The 22,610-nt window shown below is 46.3% G+C and overlaps 7 protein-coding genes across 7 annotated transcripts; 4 read left to right on the plus strand and 3 right to left on the minus strand.

Annotated features, from left to right (window-relative positions):
* Positions 1-578: 578 nt before the first annotated feature.
* Positions 579-2,282, plus strand: EYB26_002312 (uncharacterized protein; the record flags this gene model as incomplete). Its single annotated transcript, XM_054261617.1, has 3 exons — positions 579-1,368; positions 1,431-1,988; positions 2,041-2,282. 3 exons carry the CDS (start codon positions 579-581, stop codon positions 2,280-2,282), a joined length of 1,590 nt encoding a protein of 529 aa, XP_054117592.1.
* Positions 2,283-2,717: 435 nt separating this feature from the next.
* On the plus strand, positions 2,718-4,679 carry EYB26_002313 (uncharacterized protein; the record flags this gene model as incomplete). Its single annotated transcript, XM_054261618.1, has 4 exons — positions 2,718-2,870; positions 2,930-3,101; positions 3,153-3,610; positions 3,663-4,679. 4 exons carry the CDS (start codon positions 2,718-2,720, stop codon positions 4,677-4,679), a joined length of 1,800 nt encoding a protein of 599 aa, XP_054117593.1.
* Positions 4,680-4,819: 140 nt separating this feature from the next.
* EYB26_002314 (uncharacterized protein) lies at positions 4,820-7,960 on the minus strand (the record flags this gene model as incomplete). The annotated part of the gene is made up of 1 exon (XM_054261619.1): positions 4,820-7,960. The coding sequence occupies one exon, from the start codon at positions 7,958-7,960 to the stop codon at positions 4,820-4,822; it is 3,141 nt and encodes a 1,046-aa protein (XP_054117594.1).
* Positions 7,961-8,477: 517 nt separating this feature from the next.
* Positions 8,478-9,951, plus strand: EYB26_002315 (uncharacterized protein; the record flags this gene model as incomplete). Its single annotated transcript, XM_054261620.1, has 4 exons — positions 8,478-8,970; positions 9,025-9,252; positions 9,306-9,395; positions 9,458-9,951. The coding sequence occupies 4 exons, from the start codon at positions 8,478-8,480 to the stop codon at positions 9,949-9,951; spliced, it is 1,305 nt and encodes a 434-aa protein (XP_054117595.1).
* Positions 9,952-10,598: 647 nt separating this feature from the next.
* On the minus strand, positions 10,599-12,923 carry EYB26_002316 (uncharacterized protein; the record flags this gene model as incomplete). Its single annotated transcript, XM_054261621.1, has 1 exon — positions 10,599-12,923. The coding sequence occupies one exon, from the start codon at positions 12,921-12,923 to the stop codon at positions 10,599-10,601; it is 2,325 nt and encodes a 774-aa protein (XP_054117596.1).
* Positions 12,924-13,846: 923 nt separating this feature from the next.
* On the minus strand, positions 13,847-16,339 carry EYB26_002317 (uncharacterized protein; the record flags this gene model as incomplete). Its single annotated transcript, XM_054261622.1, has 5 exons — positions 13,847-15,022; positions 15,075-15,147; positions 15,206-15,220; positions 15,479-15,972; positions 16,043-16,339. The coding sequence occupies 5 exons, from the start codon at positions 16,337-16,339 to the stop codon at positions 13,847-13,849; spliced, it is 2,055 nt and encodes a 684-aa protein (XP_054117597.1).
* Positions 16,340-19,051: 2,712 nt separating this feature from the next.
* Positions 19,052-22,533, plus strand: EYB26_002318 (uncharacterized protein; the record flags this gene model as incomplete). Its single annotated transcript, XM_054261623.1, has 4 exons — positions 19,052-19,444; positions 19,500-19,874; positions 19,933-21,743; positions 21,795-22,533. The coding sequence occupies 4 exons, from the start codon at positions 19,052-19,054 to the stop codon at positions 22,531-22,533; spliced, it is 3,318 nt and encodes a 1,105-aa protein (XP_054117598.1).
* Positions 22,534-22,610: the final 77 nt, after the last annotated feature.

Consider the following 22,610-nt stretch of genomic DNA (forward strand, 5'->3'; position numbering starts at 1 on the left):
CATAGCGCATGCCAGACTCGATATCCTCCGCCTAGCCCGTCACTGACGTCTTTAATACTGGCTTCAGGCTCAATCTTGACATCTCTTTCTCTATTAGCAGCTTGATTTATTCGATACCAGCACCTACGGTGGCCTCGGCTTTTCGAGAGACGACAGCTACAATAATCAGTGATCTCGTACAGAGGACCACCTCGGACGAGAACACGGGAAAGACGAGTGAGTCACGCCAGTCCCGGAGAACGACAACTTTTTTGTGACTCGTTTGAGCGAACCACGTCCGGAATCGACCCCCCGCGATGCTTGCTTGACCCTTGATGCCGAACGTTCGTCTGCGCCCATGGAATCCTAGGATTTATTCCCTCGTCAAGATCGACTATTACAGCTTGCCATTGACTTGCACCTCGAGATTGGCCGCATATGGCAAACCTTTCGATCGCAAGTCTTCCTCTTTGACAGGCCCACCGCAAATTCTTTACATGCCAACACACAAAAGGAAAAATCCAGACTCGGATGGTGGAATCAGTTTTCGACGGATCAAGCTAACACAGACTCGGCAAGGCAAGATGGAAGGAACGAAAATGAGACGGCGGTCCTTGCCAACAATCGAGCTTACACCGCTTGAGAAAACCATACAGAGACTGTTGCTGGATTTGAAAGAATATATAGAGAAGAGGGAGCAATCTGTTGGTCGTACAGCGCAAGAAGAAATGGTATTGCGGTTCACTGGTGGTTGGGTACGGGATAAGCTGCTGGGTGTTTCGAGTCACGATATCGACGTCGCAATCAGCACAATGACCGGGTTGAGGTTTGGAACATACCTTCAGGAATATCTAGAGGAATCTGATAACTTGAAAAAATATATGAACAACAAGGAATTTGCATTCACCGATGAGATGTTGAAAGTCCATACAATCAAAGCGAATCCGGAAAAGTCCAAGCATCTAGAGACTGTGACTACGAGGTTGTTTGGTCTAGATATCGACCTCGTCAATCTGCGGAAAGAAACGTACACCGAGCTTAGTCGGAATCCGCAGGTGGAGTTTGGTACAGCCGAAGAAGATGCTCTGCGTCGAGACGCCACCGTCAATGCATTGTTTTTCAACTTGAACACGTCGATGCTAGAGGATTTTACCGGACTGGGATTGGATGATATGGAAAGGAAGCTGATCAGGACTCCACTTGAACCATATCAGACATTCAAGGATGACCCTCTACGAGTACTTCGGCTGATCCGATTTGCGAGTCGGCTGGGCTATCACATCGACGAGAAGACCCAGGAAGCTATGCAGGATGAAGACATAAAAAAGGCCTTTAAACTGAAAATTAGCAAGGAACGTGTGGGAATCGAGATGGAAAAAACCCTCCGAGGTAGGTTTCTGGAAAAATAAAGAAGGAGCTTCGCCGTTCTAGTATTGACTTTTCCTACCCAGGGCCGGATCCTAGAATTGGGTTGAAGTACATAGATGACCTTGGACTTTACACTACTATTTTTGCAAACCAACATGATGATGTCGAGGCGTCAACGACTTCCTGGTCTCTTGCTTATGATGCTCTAGATCGAATACTCAACCGCATACGCAAAACAGACGAGCTTCAACAGATCAAGCACATTAAAAAAATTCTTGTTCGAGATGAGGAGGAATTCTATGCTTGGGTTATGGCTGCGTTTGTCCCGTGGGTCGCTGTTCCTGCACGTAAACCGGGTCCGAAAAAAGAGAAACCCCCTATTATACCAAGGGCAGCGGAAGTCGCAAGGGACAATCTTCGCATGGAAAACAAAATAGTCAATGCCCTGAAAGACGCAGCGGAACTTTTCAAGGAGGTCAGCGCTTTGAAATCATCGGTGATTCTCAACAGCATCCCTGGGACAGCTGCTGAGGTTAGACAACATGTTGGACTCCAAGTCAGGTCCTGGAAGAAAGATTGGAGACTGATTGTCTTGATGGCCTTGTTGCAAGAGATTGCGGCGGGTGTCGAATCGCGTAAAGGTACGCCAATATATTGCTTACAAGACAAACCACACCACTGACCTTGCGCTAGTTTTCCAAGAATTCGATGCCTTCCTCTCATACTTAGAGAAAGAAGACCTTCTTGAAGTGACAGAACTGAGACCGATTGCGAATGGCAAGGAGGTTTCCGCTGCATTTGAACTTCCCAACGGAAGATGGCTTGCTTCTGCTCTAGAGATGCTGATCCGTTGGCAGCTCCTTCATCCTCACAATACCGACAAGGATCAGGCGTTGGAGGTGTTAAAAAGTCGTAGGGCGGAGTTGGGCATATGATATAGAGAGATACCCTTGCAGCATTGAACAAGGCAGTAGAGCACTACAGTACCCCCTTTTGTTCCATATTGATTCTAAATATATTTTGTCTTCCGAAGATTGCTATGGATATTGTCGATGAATGTATAGTTACATACTCTGTTGTAAATTGGTTTGGCCAATCAGACAATTAATTATCCAAGCGCTAGTCCCAAACAAGTAACGCTGCATTACAGAACGTCATCCACTGAGCGAATGGGATGGGGATTTTGATATAATTTCAGTCTATCGCCTTAACATGTCAACCGCCTATGGTTCAAGTGCTCGATCATTTTTGATTTAGAGGCACACCTAAGGTCTAAATCACCTTTACGTCGAATACAACCCGTCACTTTCATGCTCCTACCTACCTCCGATTAAATAGTCTCAGGTCCTGTTGCAGGGCAGCTTGCCCCCATGGAGAATATCCGTCTTGCCGTAAGGCAATCGATTCAAGCTGGAGATCTAAAAGAACCTGTTATGCTGGACGAAAATGCGGATCATACATCTGAACTGATTAGTCTGTATGCGTTGTGGATGGACGTGTCTGCACACCTTGCCCAAGATGCAGTATGTCGTCCTAGACCTCGCATGTTCGAATATTTAACCAGGCTAATTTGTTGTACTAGGTAAATGAAAACATACTAGCAACTGGACATGTTTTGAGAAATCATCCTCGAGAGACACCATTGACAGAAGAAGACAAGAAATCTGCTGGGGAAATATATGCCTGGCTGGCCCGGTTATCTTTGCCATCATCCAAATTCGCTGCGTCCTTAGAGGCAAATTATTCAGCAAATAGTAAGATATGAAGCCCCAGAGAGGCTTTTACGAGGTCTAATATGATTGCAGAAGATAAAGAGTCTGGGTTGTCTGCTACGCTCAAAGCCCAGCAAACCACATATACACTTGCCATATCATGCATCAGACGACTTAATGACATAGTGCCAATACTAGAAGTCACGAACCCAGATGAAATATTCTTAACTCTCTTGAGTTTTACTTCTCCACACGACCCCTGGACGACGGATACAAGTCTCCAGGATGCCGTCACAGTTCTCCAGTCATACATGGAGCCGGAAAGACAACTCAAATGCTGGGCTATCCTAGAACGTGTCTGTGAATCCAAGATAAGACCAATTTTCGCCAAGACCAAAAACCCATCTATCACAGCCAGTGGTCGTAAAAATCTTCACCCACTACCTCAACCGAGATTTGATGAGAGTCTTTTTGATCCCGAGGCCAAGCCTTGGAAGCACAAGGATGTTTATACGACGACTGTTCTGGAGTGGATTCTTGCACAATATACTGTAAGTTGAACGTGGAACATACTTTGCGAAGTCTTGGCTAATGTCAATATAGTCCTCGGATATCAACCGCCTAGAGAACCAGTTTCACTTTTATGTTCCGCCAATATTGTCCCTTATTGACGACGAGAGCTCATCTTTCAAATACCGCGGCTGCAACCTCTTAATAAAGTTTCTCACACCAATTCGAGAAAGTGACTCTGATCTTCTAAGACGCACAAACCTTTCCTCGGTCTTTGATGACGCGCTCACGTCATGTCTCCTCTCCCTCCCGACAATAACCCCTGAAGACGAGTCACTGCAGCTTCTTGGCGTAGCCTACCCAGCTCTCCTGCTAACATTGAAAGCTCGCTGTCATACTGATCGAGACACAAAACTTAGCCAGCTCGCTACCAAGCAGGATGACAGGACATTATACATCACCCGTCTCATAACCCTCCTTCGTGACAACGTCATATCATCCTTCCACCACGTCAGCTCATACTCCCCTGCCTCCGCAAATGAGGAGATCTCATCTCTCGCATCTTTCCCATACCCAAGGCTATCTACATTCCTCCTCCACCAGTTGGCAAAACTCATCCAGGAACTCGGGATCCATACAACAAAGTACTTACAAGAAATCGTGCCGGTTGTTTATAGTACATTGTCAAACCCGTTCGGCACGGCATATATGCCCTTACTTCTTGCTGGTATTGCAACCACGCAAGCTGTCATCTTGAATGGGCATCCACGTATATGGCGGTATAGGGGTGATCTTTTAGCTGCTATGTGTCAATGCTGGATCAACGTCACTCGAGATGAGTCTAGCACGAAGGACTCGGAACAGAAATTGCAGTTGCGTAATGTTTTACCAAAGCTGCAAGGGGCCGTATATCTATTGAAGCTAAGTGTGAGGGGGGCAACTTCTACAAGGATTGGAAGCGAAGAGGGTTCAGACTTAGTCGGGCTGGTGGATGATAAGGATGTCAATATAGACGACGATGTTAAGGCTCTTGTTGAAGTAGACGAGCAGTTGAAGGGGCTGCTCCAGATAGATGATGTAGACTTGGATGATAGTTACTTCTTCAAATGAATCACTCCTGATTGCTACAGGTCCGCACCGAGTCTGAATTTATTTCATTTTGATGTCATGCTAAAACAACGGGGTATCATTAATCATATTCTATGGTCGTCAAGTCGTGATTAACCGGAGGTGAAAGGGCAAATGCTCGATCACGGATCTACCCTCTGTTTGAATAGACTCTTCCCCTTCAGCCACTGTCTGTACCTCTTGTATCTTTTCTTATCATAGTCCTCAGCTACCACTGTCAATCCTTCCTCATTCACGCTCAGAAACTCAGTGTAATCATTGAGATCTTCTTCGGCAACAAATGTGTCTCGCATTCCGCCAGAATTAATACCATTAGCTTTATTGACATATTCTAAGAACTCAAGATTGGCGCCTTGTTCTCGCAACGTCAGAACTGTTTCGATATCATCGTCTGATGTTACAACCAGCGGTACTTTGAGTGGATGGTTGATGTATCTTTCATATTCTTCCGCTTCAGCTGAGGTGACAGATGGACTCAAAGAATCTGACACCAGCTGGCCGAGGGTCCACTGGGTGATTTGCGCTTTACTTGGACTACCGTCTGCCCCATTATTGCTCGCTTTTGTAGAAGATTCGAGTGATGGGAAGCCTGAACTCTGATCAGGAGACGTCTTAGTTGTAACACCTTTCATAATGCCCGTTGAAGGAGGGATCTTCACTGCAGATGGTGGTTGATGTTGCCAAGTATGGATGTGTCCCATAACATTCGCGCCATGGAAAGTTCCACTGGACTGATCGCTCAAAACCTCGGGCTCCTGGATGGTCACTCCCTTTTTCTGATGTGATGATGTTGGCCGTTGTTGAGTAGCTGCCCGCTCCCGACTTGCCGGTTCGTGCGGAGAAAGCCTGACTACAAATGGGCTCAAATCATAACGACCACCTTGAGTAGACCGGAAGGGAAGATATTTCATCGTCGAGTTGAGTCTTAACGGATATATCTTCCCAAACGACGTCACTGAGGTTGGGCGGTAGTATTCTACCCAATAGTCATCGTAATTTGACAGAGGATTGTCTTTGGGAGCGATAGGAGGGGGGCATTTGCTGTCTTCATTGCCTCTTTCAAGATATTCTGGGGTGTACCAAGTGATATAATTCGGGCGTCTCAATTTGGACCACGTACGTGGATCTACATGATGAAGATAGTAATCCGTAGTCAAGTCCCACAGCATAGGTTGGCCTTGACTAAAGATATAATTTCCAAGAAAGAGATTGTATGCCTCTTGCCGTTGGGCATCTAGGAAAGAGTTGTTGTAGTATCTCTTGAAACTCTCAACCATATCGCGAGATTGACTCGTCCATTGATTTGTTTTGCGGTACGTCGCCATGGTATTGACCAAATGCGAACCACCATATTGAATGGCAATGGTGTCTCCATGGTCATGCCACATATTTGTAAACATATTGACCGCATCAGTGTCATACTCAATTTGTGTTCCTTCTATGACCCCGAGGGCATGTAATTGATAGCCTAGTGCCTTTTTACCGAGGACGAATTGAGCGGCATTTGTTCGATCCAAACAGTCAATGCAATTTGTTCTTACAACACCATCTTGCAGCTGCAGGCCCGATTCCTTGTCATCCCCGTTCTTGAAGAATCCAGTAATAGGAAGAGCGTCAGAGGCAATGCTCTCCAAGGTGTCTATGACATTTTGGTCACGACTCTTGGAAGCACGGCTCATATCCCAGGCCTTGTATATTATCTTCTTGTCATCCGGTAAAAATTGGTTGAGATAGTTGATAGCGTTGGTAAACTCTTTGAGCAGTTTTGATTCTCTGGGAGTTCGCTCCCTCGCTTTAATCAAATTCAGAACATACACCGGCGCCCCATACCTTTCGAATAGATTATCGAAATGTAATGCAGCTGCTGAGTAAAAAGGATCAACAAGGTTGAGTTCAATGTCAGGTTTTGGACTGACACCAGTGCTGTCTTGAGTCCAATATAAAGGAATACTCCCACGATGCTGTACGTATGAGGTGTAACGTGGGTTTGCGTAAAGCTTAGGTCCAGGTGAATGAAAGGAAGTGGTCGTCATTTCCGATACGATCTGCTCGGTCTCGACATCATTCGCAACATAACCGAGGTCGTTGGCTCCGCGTTTTAGAAATCGTGCTCCAGCAAAAAACCTAGATCGACGTGCAATTATAGTGATATACACTGATCGTCCATAAACCGAGAGAACCGACTGGTCGACGTAGCCATGTATGATAGGAAGGCACCAATCATAGGCCGATTTGAGGTTGGCAACAGCGGGACTAAGCAAGTGATGGTTCCAAACAAACATAGAATTATGATCGTATACGGGTGGCTTGTCAGGATCTTCCTGAAGAGATTGACGCTCTCGCGAGATGTTTCGCTGTAGTGTGCGCGTGATACCGTACGAATTACTGAAGTAGAACGATCGGGATAGGTCGAGGTTATTCAGAATCCCTATGTAACGAGCTTCCTCAGGATTTCTTTCGAGTTCACGAGATGATGCGGTTGTGATGAGTGGAATCAGCTCCGTGCCGTCAATCTGATAAATAAAATGACCGCCAATGTTAGCTACAGAGCTTCTCTTCGTAACCAGTAACATGTAGTAAGCCGAAGTAAACCTGATGAAACCAAGCAGTGCCCACGCGCTACACCTGAGTTTCAGACCGCCCGAGCTTTTGTTGCCATCCTCGATCGTTTCAAGTAGTTGGTTCATCTCATGCTTGCTGTAAACGATGTCGTCCTCCACGAGATTCAGATCATCCGAGTCGGATGTCCGGTCAATCTTCAGGACTCTGTAGCGAGTATCTAGCTGATCGATCCCAACCAAGTAGTATCGTGTAGCCGTTTCGTAGAGCGTGAATTTGTGCATGCGCACGATGCCTTCCTCGCCGACTTTCTCATAGAATGATCCCTTGCTCTTTTGAGTGCTATTCACGGGCGAACCAGACCGATTGAACGAAGGGGCCGTTGGTTCTTCATCAACGCCCCCCACCTCATCTGACAGTCTCTCCTCTGCAGATAGCGCAGGGTTGTAAGATAGTTGCGGAAAGGAAGGTTCAGACACGGCATCATCTTCGAGATCGGGCGGTGTGTTCGACGACGCTGGGTGAATATTCGATGGATCACTTGTGGTTTCTGGTAGCTGGTAGCTGTTGTCGAGTACAGGATCAGAAACTGCGGCGCTTAGCTCCTCCGATCGCGCCAGTGGTTGTTGAGCTACTGGAGCATCACCAGCAATGGTATGGGCGCTGTTGTTGGCAGCCCGCAAGGTATCTTCCAGGCTCTCCATGGCAAGTATCTTTGAGCGAGCTGACTAGAATATATTCAAGTCATACTGTCGATATGAGTTAGTGGCATTAGCTGCTCAATGTCGATGTGGTTCACGGATGGCGTTGAGAGAGTTGGGGAAGCGCGATCCATGCGGGACACTCCAGGCTTGGCATTTTAGGTCCATGAAGTGATCCGACAGTTTGTTCCTTTCTCTCTTGTGATTTTATTGTTGGCTCCTTTTTTTTTTAAAGCTCAATACACAGGATGGCTATGAGCCTAGTCTCAAGCAAAATTTGGCGTGCTCAGCTTACCCAGAAAAGGAAAGAAGGGACTGACCAGCCGAGGTACATTTGCAACATGCGACGGGCGGTGCGGAGGAGCTTCGATGACAAGCTTATCCTCAACGCTCATCTATCAAGAACAACTCAGATAGAAGCCATATAAGCGAGGTTTATCCCATCGAATTCATGATATTTTCCCTACAATTGTCTCTGTATGATCATTCTTCAATATCTACATATATCATGAAATAGAAAATGGCACCAACTTCTTATCCAGTGATCGCTCCGTACAGTGAGCCTCTTCTACCGCAACTCGACATTAAGCATCCATACTACACCGAGACTCATTACAACCTGCGCAGATATGTTCGTGACTATGTAGAGAAAAATATCATTCCGCACGCTCAAGAATGGGAAGAGGCAGGCCAGGTTCCGGAACAAGTGCGCCTTCACCACCATCAGCTGGGATTCGGCATTGTTCATCCCCTTACCAGCCCCGAAGATGCTGCTAATATAGCTCTCCCTGGCGGCGTACCTCGCGAAAAGTGGGATACTTGGTGCTCGCTTATTGTTGCCGATGAATTGACGCGATGTGGATTTGTCGGTGTTGTTTGGGGTTTGGGGGCAGGCAACAACATCGGAACCCCTCCAATAGCACGATTTGGTACACCGGAGCAGAGGAGAAGATGGCTTCCAGGAGTGGCCAGTGGTAAGATTAGGTTCTGTCTTGGAATAACGGAGCCGGATGGTGAGTCGTGGGCCCTTTCAGTCCGTTATACCATAGTCTAATGATCTCACATAGCCGGATCGGATGTCGCAAATATTACCACCACGGCAAAAAGAGAAGGAAACCATTACATCGTGAATGGTGCAAAGAAGTGGATTACCAATGGTATCTGGGCTGATTATTGCACTGCTGCCGTGCGTACTGGGGGTCCAGGACGAAAGGGAGTCAGCGTCTTGGTCATACCTCTCAAGGAGAAAGGCGTGAACCGCAAGCGTATGCACAACTCTGGTGTGAATGCTAGTGGTAAGAACATTTGTACTTTGAAAAAAATACTCCTCAATCTGACAGTTGCGTAGGCTCCACCTTCCTTGAATTTGATGATGTTCGTGTTCCAGCCGAGCATCTTATAGGAAATGAGAACGAAGGTTTCCAAATTATCATGTCGAGTAAGATACCGCGAAAACTTCTTCTCAAATACATCTTCTCATTCGTTCTCTCTCGTTTTTAGACTTCAATCCAGAACGCCTATCGCTGGCTAGCGCAGCTCTCCGGTTAGCTCGGGTCTGTGTCCAGGATGCCTTCAACTACGCAGTCCAGCGAGAGACATTCGGCGCACCCCTGATTACTCGACAAGCAATCCAGTCCAAAATAACCAAATGCGGCATGCTCATTGAGCCTGCTCAATCATTCCTGGAACAGCTAGTCTACATTATCGAGACTACCAAAGATCGTCCCAATGCGGTCAATATCGGCGGTATGACCGCATTACTCAAAGTGATGTCTACAAGAGCACTCGAAAAAAGCGTGCGCGAAGCTCAACAAATATTTGGTGGTGCAGGGTATAATAAAGGGGGTAAAGGTGCTCGCGTGGAGCAAATCAGTCGTGATGTCCGTGTGCATGTCGTTGGAGGAGGTAGCGAAGAAATTATGATGGGCTTAGCGTTGCAGGAGGAGACGAAGGCTTTGCAGGCTCGAGCAAAGGCGCAGGCAGCCAAGCTTTGAATTGATTTTTTTTTCTGGTCTTTAGCCGACAAAATATGCATGCTAGGAAACGAAAAGAGTATTGGTTTGATGTTAAATACACAAGTTCTTACTAATTGAAATAATCAATCAAATCGGTCGAGAAATTTTAGTCTATAGATCACAAATCATATGTACCCTACCTAATCCTCGCTTCAACAGGATTGTGGTCACTTGGAGCATCTGTAAGAAGGACCCTTTCAATTCTTCAGAGAAAACGCTCATGATTGACTCTTGTATGCTATGGTCTCATCATCGACAACGGTTGTCAGCAGCACGTTGAGTCTCGCGCGGAGTCCAGTGGCTATATCTGCCATTAGAGAAGTTGTTGAGATGGATTACGAAAGTGACAGGTTGAACATTGAACTGGGTACACTCGTATTTACAGAATGACTACCTGACTGTCTTGTCTTCTATCTGAAGGACATCTGTCTGCTTCAATGTTGGAGTCATCCGACCAGTGGACCCCAACTCAAACCACAATTCAGGGGTGTTCACACATACACCCGCGGGTTGACACTTGGAGAAATAAATAACAATGTAGGCAGCTGTCTGCTTAACTATCCAAATTCGTTCAGTTTATTCAAAAACCGCTATTTCATATCATCGTCATCATGCCATATTCTAATCTAATCTCGAAGCGATGGCTCATTCTCTATCATACAAACAATCTCCTGCAATGACTTTCGGACATCCTTACAACTCCACCGTCTGTTAGAGTCAGGATGCAGCATGCCCTGAATACAACTAGACAGCGACTCAGCAACAGAAATGCCATTAGCAAGTTTGACCCGACCGCATTCAATCTTATCCTCAAAATCTTCTGGGACCCGGACAAGGCCCTCCTGTAACCCGCGACGAGTCAATTCAGACAACACTAACTGTCGCTCCATTTTGGTAGTCAGGCGGTAAAGAAGCTCAAACAAGATAACACCTAGCGCAAACACGTCTAGCTTCTCGTTGATTGCGTATTGGCTCGAGCCTAGATCTGAAATAGAGCCTGGTTTTGGTGGACAGTAGAATTCCGTGCCAACGTGTCGAAGTCGTCTTCTCGGGCTTTGCCCAGTCTGGACAGCAACTACGCCGCTAGGAACTGGTGTGTCGGCGCAATGAGATATATCTGCCACAAGTCCAAAATCTCCTATACGGGGACGGTACTGATTTCTGATGGGTTGGTCATTCGCTCCGCAACAAGAGTGACAGCCACCTTCATCATCTTCACAAGCCGAGAGGAATATGTTGGCTGGCTTCAAATCACGATGGACAATTCCCTTGGAGTGGAGATACTCTACCCCTGATAATATGCCAAGTAGTATTCGTAAAGACGGGAGAAGATGGAAGCAATGACAGGCTGAAGTTGAACGATGTTTAGGGTTGAGGAATGTACTTAGGGTTAGAGGATGCAACGACATCTGGATATGAAGGACGACAGTTTGGTTTTGTGTTGTTTTGTCTCGGCGTGTAAGTTGAAATTTCGATGGGTCTTCACTCATATCGTTGGTGAAGAGATCTGTGCCTGTAAAATCGCCTGTTGATGTATAGTCGTTTGAAAGCACTCCTGCTTTTGGGATACTAAAATTTCGTTGGATAGATTCTACATCTTCATCGTCATAGTCTCCACTGCTTGGGATTGTGCTCTTCTTCGACAGTGATGATGTATTGGTGAAACGACTATCCCGACGTGGGCGAGGATTAGACCAGGCACTGGTTCCGTGGCTGCGAGACTCGGATTTGTTATCATCGTCGTATTCACCGTCATTGCTAGACAAACCGAATACAATTCCAAAACTTTGATCCTCTTCTACAGGATCATACTTTTCTTCGGGTGGTTCAAACTCCACGTGTATGTCTTCTGCTGGATCTAAAGGTGCAGTTTCCGGGTATACGTGTTTTTCTTCCACCCAAGCGCCGAAATACCGAACAACATTTTTATGTTCCAAACGAGCCAATGTTCTAATTTCTTTCAATATGTGCTCCAAATGTTGAACTCCTTCTTGTTGCAGCATTTCCAATCGCCACTTGCTTAGCGGTATCTTTTTCACGGCATAGCTCTGGCCATCAACATGGTGTCGCGCTTCAAAAACTTGACCAAACGAGCCTCGACCTAGCAGTTTGATCTCTAAGAACTCCGAAGCGTACCTGGATGTATGGTCGATTGCCGGCTCGAACTTAGTGCTAACCAGCGCCATGGACCCCGGCTCACCTACAGGTAGATGAGGAGCCCGTAGGAGGTTGTTGAGATGTAGAAAACTTTCAGAGTGGCCTTGATTGATAGGAGGGCCTTGGCTGCGTTTTTGTAGGTTCCAGTGACTGTTACTCGAAGGATCCTGCTCAATAGCGGCTTGATAGACCTTGGTGGTAGAGATGAGTGACTGGGATTTAGTCAATGGAGGCCGAACAATATCATGTTTCCCTTCTCGAGAGGTCGGTCTCCCGGATAAATTATCGAGTTTCGCATCTCCAATGGCTGCGTTGCCTAACATGTCCAGGTTGTCTCGATAATACTGACGGATCCTCTCCCAATCATCGTCTTCAATACCACCGGCTACAATTCCATGGGATGACAGAAACTGGGACTTATAACGGAACATTTGCTTTGCTAACTGCTTGACCTCTGGAGAATCCCGGGTGAACCGACCAAAAGATCCCGGCTGTGAATTGAGAAATTCGGCAGCACGAGTAAGACAGAAGAATTCAAGTAACGCAGACGTCATCACGGATGCATGGCCATCAGCGTCGAGATCCAATGCACCTCCCAGGATGTTGTCCTGTCCTAGACGCCCTGGTGTAGGAAGGTCATAATCATCTAGAAGCAATTCATCTAAATTGGCGGATGCATCCGTTGTTTGCTCGGCCTCGACGTGGATCTCTGGCAGACTTTCATTGTCACTTTCTTCCGAACTAGACTCCGGATCCGAGGACGAAATATCTGCTGCAGAACGAAACATGGACATATTGACGTACAGACACCAAAAAGGTGTAGCTTTTGTTGTGTGTCATGGAAGAGCTAGTGACGGCAGTATGTGCTTATTCTTCTACATAAAGTAGTTGCATGAGAAATCAACGTGCCAGTATCTTTGAACTGTGATGAAGTCCAGTGTATGTTTCCTAATGACTGACAAATCAAGTGATTCCACAGCTGGTGGCGATTGCGAAGGTTGATGATGTTGTGCTTCATCGAGCATTACTTGGATGCGCACGATGACATCTCGGGGATTAAGCAGTCAAGCCTGCCTAAATGCCTTGCAATCGAGAGAGAAGAGAAAAATCACACAGTCGAATGACCGGCAAATAAGTTGTTGATGGATTGTAGTTGCAGGGATTCAGAAACGAAACAAATGATCTGGCGATGGGGTCACGTGTGTGATTAACCAATTGAGTCATTTTTTCCCCTCAGTGACCCACCACAGGTTTCCCTCTCTGCCTACACTTTTCTATTCTACTGAGCGTCCTGGGTCTTTTTTCCCCTGGACGTATTGATATTACAGTCTTTCAGCACAAATAGCACCGAGAATCCTGGTGTACTGTCCAAGGGCGCCGTAGAAATCGAAAGAGACCACCGTCTCATATTCCACCGAATTCCATGCCCTTTGCTCAAATATAGACGAGAATTGTTGAGAAAACTATGACGGCCAAGCCCAACAATGTATACTTCCTATATGCCAAATGGCACGTTTTGACTCGTCCAACCAATGCAGATAGTGGACGAGCAGATTATGTCAAGCAGCTTCAAACAGAGTTCGCTGCCTAGTATCTACCCACCTTAGCCCTTTTCCAGCCATCCATCTACATGTTCAGTCGTGTATATGACTTGCCAGCTGGTTCGACAGGTTAGCTGTCACCGTGTTGCGAGGTTTAACTTGAGGCTGAGTCACCATCAGGACGATAGCCCAAGAGCCTCCATTGGCCATCGGATATGTTCTCTCCAAGAGACATCCAATTGGTCGTGGATCGATTGTAGTAGTAATCGAGGCCAGCTTTCAACCCACCAGCGGTCGGATACTCTATGAAGCAGTATACAGAAATGGGCCAACGCAACCAGAGCCATCGGCTGATGGTCTCGCATGAGCGCAAATAGAACTGGCTTGATGACGATGGGCCACCTGAAAACAGTCAAGTCCTGATAGCCCGAGTTTAATTGCTGGAAAGAATGTGACAGCGCAGAGATCGCTTCTTCACACGCGACTGCTTCTTGGATGTTCAGCCCAGTTCTCGTTAAATCTGCATTGAGCTTATAAATAGGAGCGAGCTTTGCCTCAATGTCTGCGGGCAGTGGCTGCACATTCAACGATCGACTTCGAGAAGAGAGCATATCCGTAACCCAACTATCTGAGGAGTTTTCCAGCCACCCCCTCGACGTTTGGAGGATTTCAGCAATTCCCCGGCATAGAGTGCTGATCTGAAGCATTTCATCGATCGGTGACAAAGAGTGCATTCCTGTGATTTGCGGCGAGGCAAAGGCGAGCACGGTCGCTATACTTGAAAACACGAAAAGGGCTGCACTATTCGACGGCGTGATATTGTCCAACTCCTTCCTAAACAAAGCCAGTGCCAGTGTCTGATGTCCGGCAGCAAGCTCATCGTACTCATTAACCCGGTCACCGTCCTTGTTCAAGTACGCCAAATGCAAGGCAGACAATGCTAGAACTCCGTGCATCAGAAACGGGTGCGACAAGGCGATTTTGGGAACTTCTTTTTGAAAGGGTTGTGCAAATGCGTCATCCTGAGAGATTGACTTGTAACTTTCAAGACAATAATGATGCATCAATTCCAAGTCGCGTAGATGTAGGGCTGCCGGGAGACTGCCATCGCGTTGCGGATTCAATATTAACAACGGGTCGGACTCGGTGGACACGACCGACGGTGATGCTGTGTGACTTGAAATATCATTTTCGGTGGTGATAATCGTAGATTCAGCGGGGGTCACGCTGGATGCGTTCGGTTGTGTAGCTGGATTGTGGGCTAATAATCGGCTCTTGACCGGCGAGACGGAGTAGGCGCAATCGATGTTGTGTCTGAGGCAATTTTTGCAAGCCGGTCTCTGCTCATCGCACTATCCAGAAATCAATATCATAGCAAAATCATATCCAGAATGTGTACGCTACCTTGATTCGCCGTTGCTTACATTGGACGCAGCCTAGTCTGCTCTTTGTGTGTGTTCGTCGAGATCTCATAGTTCTGTGCTTTCGGTCATATCCCATTCACTCTTGTTAATTGAAGGCATCGTAACACATACTGCCCCAAGACGGGTCTGCCAACAAGTCAGGGTATTGGAGAACAATGATCCTCAATATTCCACTACGCAAAGTGATGGTCGATCTCGGGGATCATTACGAGAATCATCGGAGAAACCGCGGGGCACTAGTCTATATGCGGTTGAATTGTCCGCGCTGCTCTATCTCCCGTTATCTCCGGTCGGTCTAGTCTCCTTGTTAATTCTGTCTGCCCTTCGCATTTTCTCGCAAAACAAGCAATAAAAGAAGACGGATATTGAATTCAACTGATTTACATTTTACTAGGCATTCTCATGGCACCGTCGAGTCGAAGCACAGTACCATTTAACATCGAATTCGTCACACTTTGCATCACCAGACTTGAAAATTCCTCCGGATTGCCGGCTCTGACTGGAAACTCCATCACTCTTTCCAAACTCTTACGAGCCTTGTCAGACAACTGACGGGTCATGGCGCTGTCGAATAGGCTTGGTGCAATTGTGACTGCACGGATTCCATACCGCGCAAGATCTCTGGCTAGTGGTAGCGTCATTGAGGCCACGGCTCCTTTTGAGGCGGCATATGCGACTTGGCCTGGTTGTCCGTCAAATGCAGCGGAAGATGAAACCATAATTATGACTCCTCGCTCACCGTCCTCCGTTAAGGGAGAGTTCTTGACCATGTGCGGTACAGAGAGGCGGATGAGATCGATCGTTCCTCGAATATTAATGTTGAGGACGAAGTCGATACTTGACATCGAAACCGGCGACTCTGTTCTTGCATCATAGATCTATAAGAATTAATTTCAGTATAAAGTAGAAATAGATGCAAAAAAGAAGTGCTCCTAGTCAGGCACTGACCTTTGCGGGCAAACCAACTCCAGCTGCTGCGACAACACCAGCGAGCACAGATCCGGTTTGTTGTGTCCATTCGATAGTGCTCTTGACTGCAGCTTCGAGGCTTGATGTGTCAGTCACATCAGCCTGCAAAAATCTTGCTCTTTGTTCCCCAAGTTGTTGGATGACAGCCCTGCCAGCGTCCGCATTCACATCCAACAATGCAACGTAAGCTCCAGCTTGATGTAGGTCGCGGGCCGTAGCCAGGCCAAGCCCCGAGCATCCGCCGGAGATGATAAATGTGCGACCAGCCGGCTTCATGTTTGTCGCTTTCTTTTTATTCGGGATCTTTGCGTAAGGTTCGGAGCGAGATGCAAGAGAAAGAAAGCCGATTTTGGGTGATGACCTGCCCGAAGAGAAATAAACTACGTATGTGGTTCATCAATCGTTACTCGTCAGAGACGAAGCCGCGGGCCGAGGCCGATTATTGGTCATTGCAGGTGATTTTATAGGTAGAATTATAGAACTACAGAAACAATAAGAAGCCTCTATTCTACATGGGGTAGCAAATTATTTTCCATCGAGCCGGAACCGAATTGTCTATGTTCATCTGGAGAACTCCCACCGGAATAAGCACGTTTGCTCAATCAGTCGCCTTGCTAAGAATTGACATGTGCGTCTACCACATACGACGAATCCCGAAGTGTGAGCTCAACCTTCGCTTCACTCGGATCCGTGAAATCTGGAGCAAGCCATAGAAAAAACTGACTATAGGTCTATACCTCGTAGCTCTCTGCAACGATTGATACGTAATAGCGGTGTTCCGCTTTTTCGAATCGGACAAGCAGGTTGATTCTTCCTAAATTTCATCATCTAGCTTTCGCGTCGATGTACTTTGTATAAAATGAAGAATTCATGATGCATAGAAAGATAGACAGGGATCAAACAATTGAGAGAAGAAAATGAAATAGTCTGGCTGTCCGATCAGCGCCAGGCAGGCTGAGCTCGGCAACCCAGATAGCCATGAGTCTTTGTCAATGCCAACAAGAAGGAATTCGGTAACGAAGAAATGGCCGAAAAGGGAAATGGGTGGCGTCTTACTCTTACCGTAGCCTCCTTAGTGTTCTTAATGTTCTTAACATACCTCTTACATAGAAACTTGCTTGGAATGTAATGTTCAAATCCCTTTACCCGTGCCTTCAGCATCGCAACTTTCACAAGTTGGCTGCAGAGGAATGTCGCTTCATAACGTTCCTGTGCTCTCCCTCCTTCTTTTGAAGCCGAACACAAGTACGTGGACCTGTTTCTCTCCCAAGATGGAACAAAGAACCCAGGGCTTATCCTAAGGTGTATCCATACTAGAATATGTCAACTAGTATTTACGATCTGACAACAGTGAAATCCCATGTTGCGTAGGGCTAGGGTTGTGGTTCGGATACAGCAGTTCCGATGGAAGAGAGACATTTCCGATTCCCGACCCTCCGCTCTTCAAGCGGGTTGCATGTCCTCCAAGATTTAGGGGTCTTAGTAATAATGGGAAGGGATAACTACTCAGATAAATCCAGTCCTTCTCTAAACCCTCCACCCGAGAATGTTTTTCTGTCAAGAATTCAATGTCCCAGGATAATAGTGCACATATACACTCTAATCTTTGTTGCATTATACCTCACTCAATCTTATAGCCTAGTGCAAATAAAAATGAAAACCTGACACGCCACAAGATACTCTTGCTTACCATGTGCAGTCGATACCATGCCTGTTGGAATCGTGAAACAAGAGGTTATTTCCCCTATGAAAGCATCGACCGAAGCAGTCCGTGAAATCCACTCAACACTTGACGCCCTACGACTCACACACCAAGAGAAAGTGCTCCTATATGTGTTGATAAAACCCGAGCTCCTTTCACATCCATGAAAGACCAATTGACGGCTATAGACAACTGAACAACATCCAGGTAGACGAAACGGTCTCTTTCACACTAAGCAGTGCATACAGCAAACGTCGATAGTGACTTTCCAAGGCCCCTTGTAATGTTGATAGAAGTTGCCGATATGATCGAGCCTCTCGGTTACTGGCCGATTATCTAGGTATATGTCAACTGGAGTGGTGAGGTTGCACGCGGTACCCTCAGAATGGAATACGGTTTCTATGCGCCATGAGTGATGGTTGGAAGTTAAACATGTATCTAAATCGTTGGCAGCTTGAGAGGAGTACGATATAGATGAAAGAAGCACCTTACATATCAAGCACCAAGTATCTGTAATGTCAACGCCAAACATGTTATATGATTCCGACGAGCCAATAGAATCATCATGCTCAACTGCAAGGGAAAAAACATCCGAAGAAATCCTACAAGGTGAGCTAAAACTTCAATGTTCCCGCCTGGAAGTGTTGTAACGGCCCTCACTGATTCTACAGGCTATATCAGACGGCTTCTCGAAACAAGTATTGCGCTTTGAAGATAGTCCAAACATCAAATGTACCTTGGTTTATGAAAAAACTAAGGCGAATGTTTTTTTCTCGGATTTGTTCACTCCTTGGACAATTCCACAATATAGGTGCTCTTTGAAATGTGCCTAGATGGCTACGAAAATGATATACTCTGGAAAGTGAGTCGTATCCTCCCCAACAGCCTGTGCAATAGTTATAGAGCGAGCCAAAAACTTTGTATTGTGGTCTGGAAAACCGATGTGCTATTGGTGCCCTAAGGTCGAGCTTAGCCCTAACTACCCAAAACAGAAAGTCAATAGCTTCTGGTGGATCTGTCTATTGTATATAACCCTAACCCTAGAGTAATTGGCCTGGATCACATGACCAGAGACGCGTAAAGTGGAAATCGCGGTATCACGTCACAGGCGCGACACGGCAGCCCCAAAAATGAACATTCTACCTTCTACATTCTACTAAATGCACAACTGACTGATTAACTGTCTGTATGCTGCGGGACCCATAGCTACACTCATGGGAATCTGAAATTGATCTGAATTATCCGATTTATATTTTGTTTGCCTCTTGGCTTACAGCACATTCGCCATGGCCGAAAACGCCCTGAAGTCGCAGAAGCGCATTCTCACCGATGCCACGATGACCACCGGAAACCTACTACCAAATAATACGCCCAAGAAACGTAAACTCGATGTCGACGAGCCTTCTACGCGCTTGAATGTGCCCCCTCGAAGCAGCGCCCCTAAGAGTTTCGGGTCAAGCCAAATGCAACAGAAAAGTCGATTCGAAGAGGATCTCGAGAAATTAACTCAAGATATCAACGGGTTAAAGGAGTCTAATGCAGAAAAGGATCAACAATGGGATCGTCCACCGCTAGGTGATTTTGATTATACAAAGGACAATTTGTGTTTTCAGCAGATTGATGTCGAAGAGGGGGAATCAAATGGTCGTACTGCGGTGAAGCTTTTCGGCGTCACTGAGGTTTGTAGTCCCATATAAAAACCCGCTGGGATGATCTGAGCTTACTGTTCTGTAGAAAGGAAACTCTGTCCTTCTCCATGTTGAAGGCTTTCGCCATTATCTCTATATTGCGGCCCCGGTCGGATTCCACCCTGAGGACGTTAAGCCATATACCAGTTTCTTAGAACAGAGGTTCGGAATGCATGAGCGCATGATCCATTCAGTAAATCTAGCGCAGAAAGAAAATCTCTATGGCTTCCAAGGGAATCTAAAGTCATGGTATATCAAGATCACTGTGACCGACCCGAAACATATCAGCAGACTACGAAACGGTCTCGAAAAGAGTATCGCGAATTACAACTATAAAGGACTCTGGCCATCAGGGGATGACGGTGGTGTAGTGACATTTGATAACATCCAATACGTGTTGAGGTTCATGATTGACACAGGGGTAAATTCTTTCCCAGCATCTTGAGCCAACGACGGACTTTCTAACCTTTTTTGACCAGATTTCGGGCATGTCCTGGGTAGAAGCCAAAGCTGGGGACTACGAACTTGTGCCGGAAGCGAAGCGACAATCAAATTGTCAGATTGAGGCGTTTATGCCCTACACCAGCCTTGTTGCACATTCACACGATGGAGAATGGGCGAAAATGGCGCCTTTGCGGATTTTGTCCTTTGATATTGAATGTGCTGGTCGAAAAGGAATCTTCCCAGAACCGAACCAAGATCCTGTCATTCAAATCGCGAATGTCGTCACTCGCTACGGAGAATCAAAACCGTTTGTTCGAAATGTGTTTGTTTTGGATACGTGCAGTCTGATTGTCAACACTCAGATCTTTGAATTCAAAGACGAAGCAAAGATGCTTGCAGCCTGGCAACAATTTGTTCAAAAAGTTGATCCGGACGTCATCATTGGATACAACATTGCAAACTTCGATTTTCCATACCTACTTGACCGCGCAAAACACCTGAAGTGTCAATCGTTTCCATACTTGACGAGATTGCCTCAAATAAAGTCAGAAGCAAAGGAAACGAACTTTTCCAGCAAACAGATGGGAAACCGTGACACAAAATCAACAAATACGAATGGCAGAATCCAACTTGACCTTCTTCAGTTAGTTCAACGAGACCATCAGCTTCGAAGCTACACCTTGAACTCCGTCTGCGCTGAATTCCTGGGGGAGCAGAAAGAAGACGTTCACCATACCATTATCACAGAACTTTTCAACGGTACTCCAGACTCCAGAAGACGGTTGGCTGTTTATTGCTTGAAAGATGCGTACCTTCCACAGAGATTGATGGATAAGTTGATGTGTCTCGTCAATTACACCGAGATGGCTAGGGTCACAGGTGTGCCCTTCAATTATCTCTTGTCTCGTGGTCAGCAAGTCAAGTTTATCAGTCAAATTTTCCGCAAAGCTCGAACGGAACAATTGGTCATTCCGAATCTGAGCAAACAGGATGACGGAGATTACGAGGGAGCTACGGTCATTGAGCCTATTCGAGGTTACTATGACGTGCCTGTAGCGACTCTCGATTTCGCGTCTCTATACCCGTCTATTATCCAAGCTCACAACTTGTGTTACACTACCCTTTTGAACAAACACAAAGTAGAGCATTTCAACCTCAAAAAGGATGAGGATTACATTGTCACGCCCAATGGTGATATGTTTTGTACTACCAAGGTTCGGAAGGGATTGTTGTCTCAGATTCTGGAAGAGCTTTTGGGTGCACGTAAAAGGGCAAAGAAAGAATTAGCCGTGGAAAAGGACCCTTTCAAAAAGGCGGTTCTGAACGGTCGTCAGCTTGCACTGAAAGTCAGCGCCAACAGTGTGTACGGTTTGACGGGTGCGACAGTTGGCAAACTTCCTTGTCTGGAGATTGCTAGTAGTACTACTAGTTACGGTCGACAGATGATCGAAAAGACCAAGGCTGAAGTCGAAGCGAAGTACACCATCGCGAACGGTTATTCTCATGACGCTCAAGTTATTTATGGAGACACTGACTCTGTGATGGTTAAATTCGGTGTTCGAACACTTGAAGAAGCGATGAAACTAGGCGAGGAGGCTGCCGATTATGTGTCATCGAAATTCATCAAGCCAATCAAGCTGGAGTTTGAAAAGGTTTACTTTCCGTACCTGCTGATCAACAAAAAGCGTTACGCTGGACTTTATTGGACCAACACAAAGAAGTACGATAAAATGGATACCAAGGGTATTGAAACCGTTCGACGAGACAACTGTCGACTTGTACAAACAGTCATCGAGACGGTGCTGAATAAGATTTTGATCGACCGAGATATCAACGGCGCGCAAGAGTAAGTTCAATTTCTCTGGTTTTAGCAAAAATTACTAACATGCTTGTGCAGTTATGTCAAGAATATGATATCCGATCTTCTGCAGAACAAAGTGGACTTGTCTAAATTGGTGATCACCAAAGCGTTGTCGAAATCAGACTACACCGCCAAACAAGCTCATGTTGAGCTCGCTGAGCGTATGCGCAAGCGCGATGCTGGGTCCGCGCCAACACTAGGTGATCGTGTGGCCTATGTTATTGTTAAGGGTGCTGGAGGATCGAAAAATTACGAAAAATCCGAGGATCCCATCTATGTTTTAGAAAACAACATTCCTATCGACACCAAGTATTACCTCGACAATCAGCTGGCCAATCCCCTCGGCCGTATCTTTGAACCTATTTTGGGTGAGAAGAAGGCAGCACAACTGCTTACTGGCGAGCACACTCGATCCATTTCTGTCGCCGCACCCACTCTGGGCGGCCTGATGAAATTTGCAAAGAAGACGCAAACCTGTATGGGATGCAAGAAGCCTTTGGTTGGAAAAGATGAAATGGCCGGAGCTGTTTGCGAGAATTGCCGACCAAGGCTAGGTGAGTTGTACGCCAGAACGTTGAAGAAGACATCTGATCTCGAGGTCCGGTTTGGCCGTTTATGGACACAGTGTCAACGCTGCCAAGGCAGTTTGCATTGCGAGGTCATCTGCTCAGCGCGAGACTGTCCTATTTTCTATATGCGCATGAAGGCCAAGAAGGACGTCGAGGATGCAGAAAAGGAATTGATGAGGTTTGATCATGATCTCGGCGCATGGTAGTTTTTATAGTGTTTAACTGGGTATATTTTTTGGCGTTGAAGACTTGGTGTTGATGTAGCCACAATACGGGCATGACT

This window comes from Talaromyces marneffei, chromosome 1, assembly GCF_009556855.1.
Source record: "Talaromyces marneffei chromosome 1, complete sequence".
In the NCBI taxonomy this organism is placed as follows: Eukaryota; Fungi; Ascomycota; class Eurotiomycetes; order Eurotiales; family Trichocomaceae; genus Talaromyces; species Talaromyces marneffei.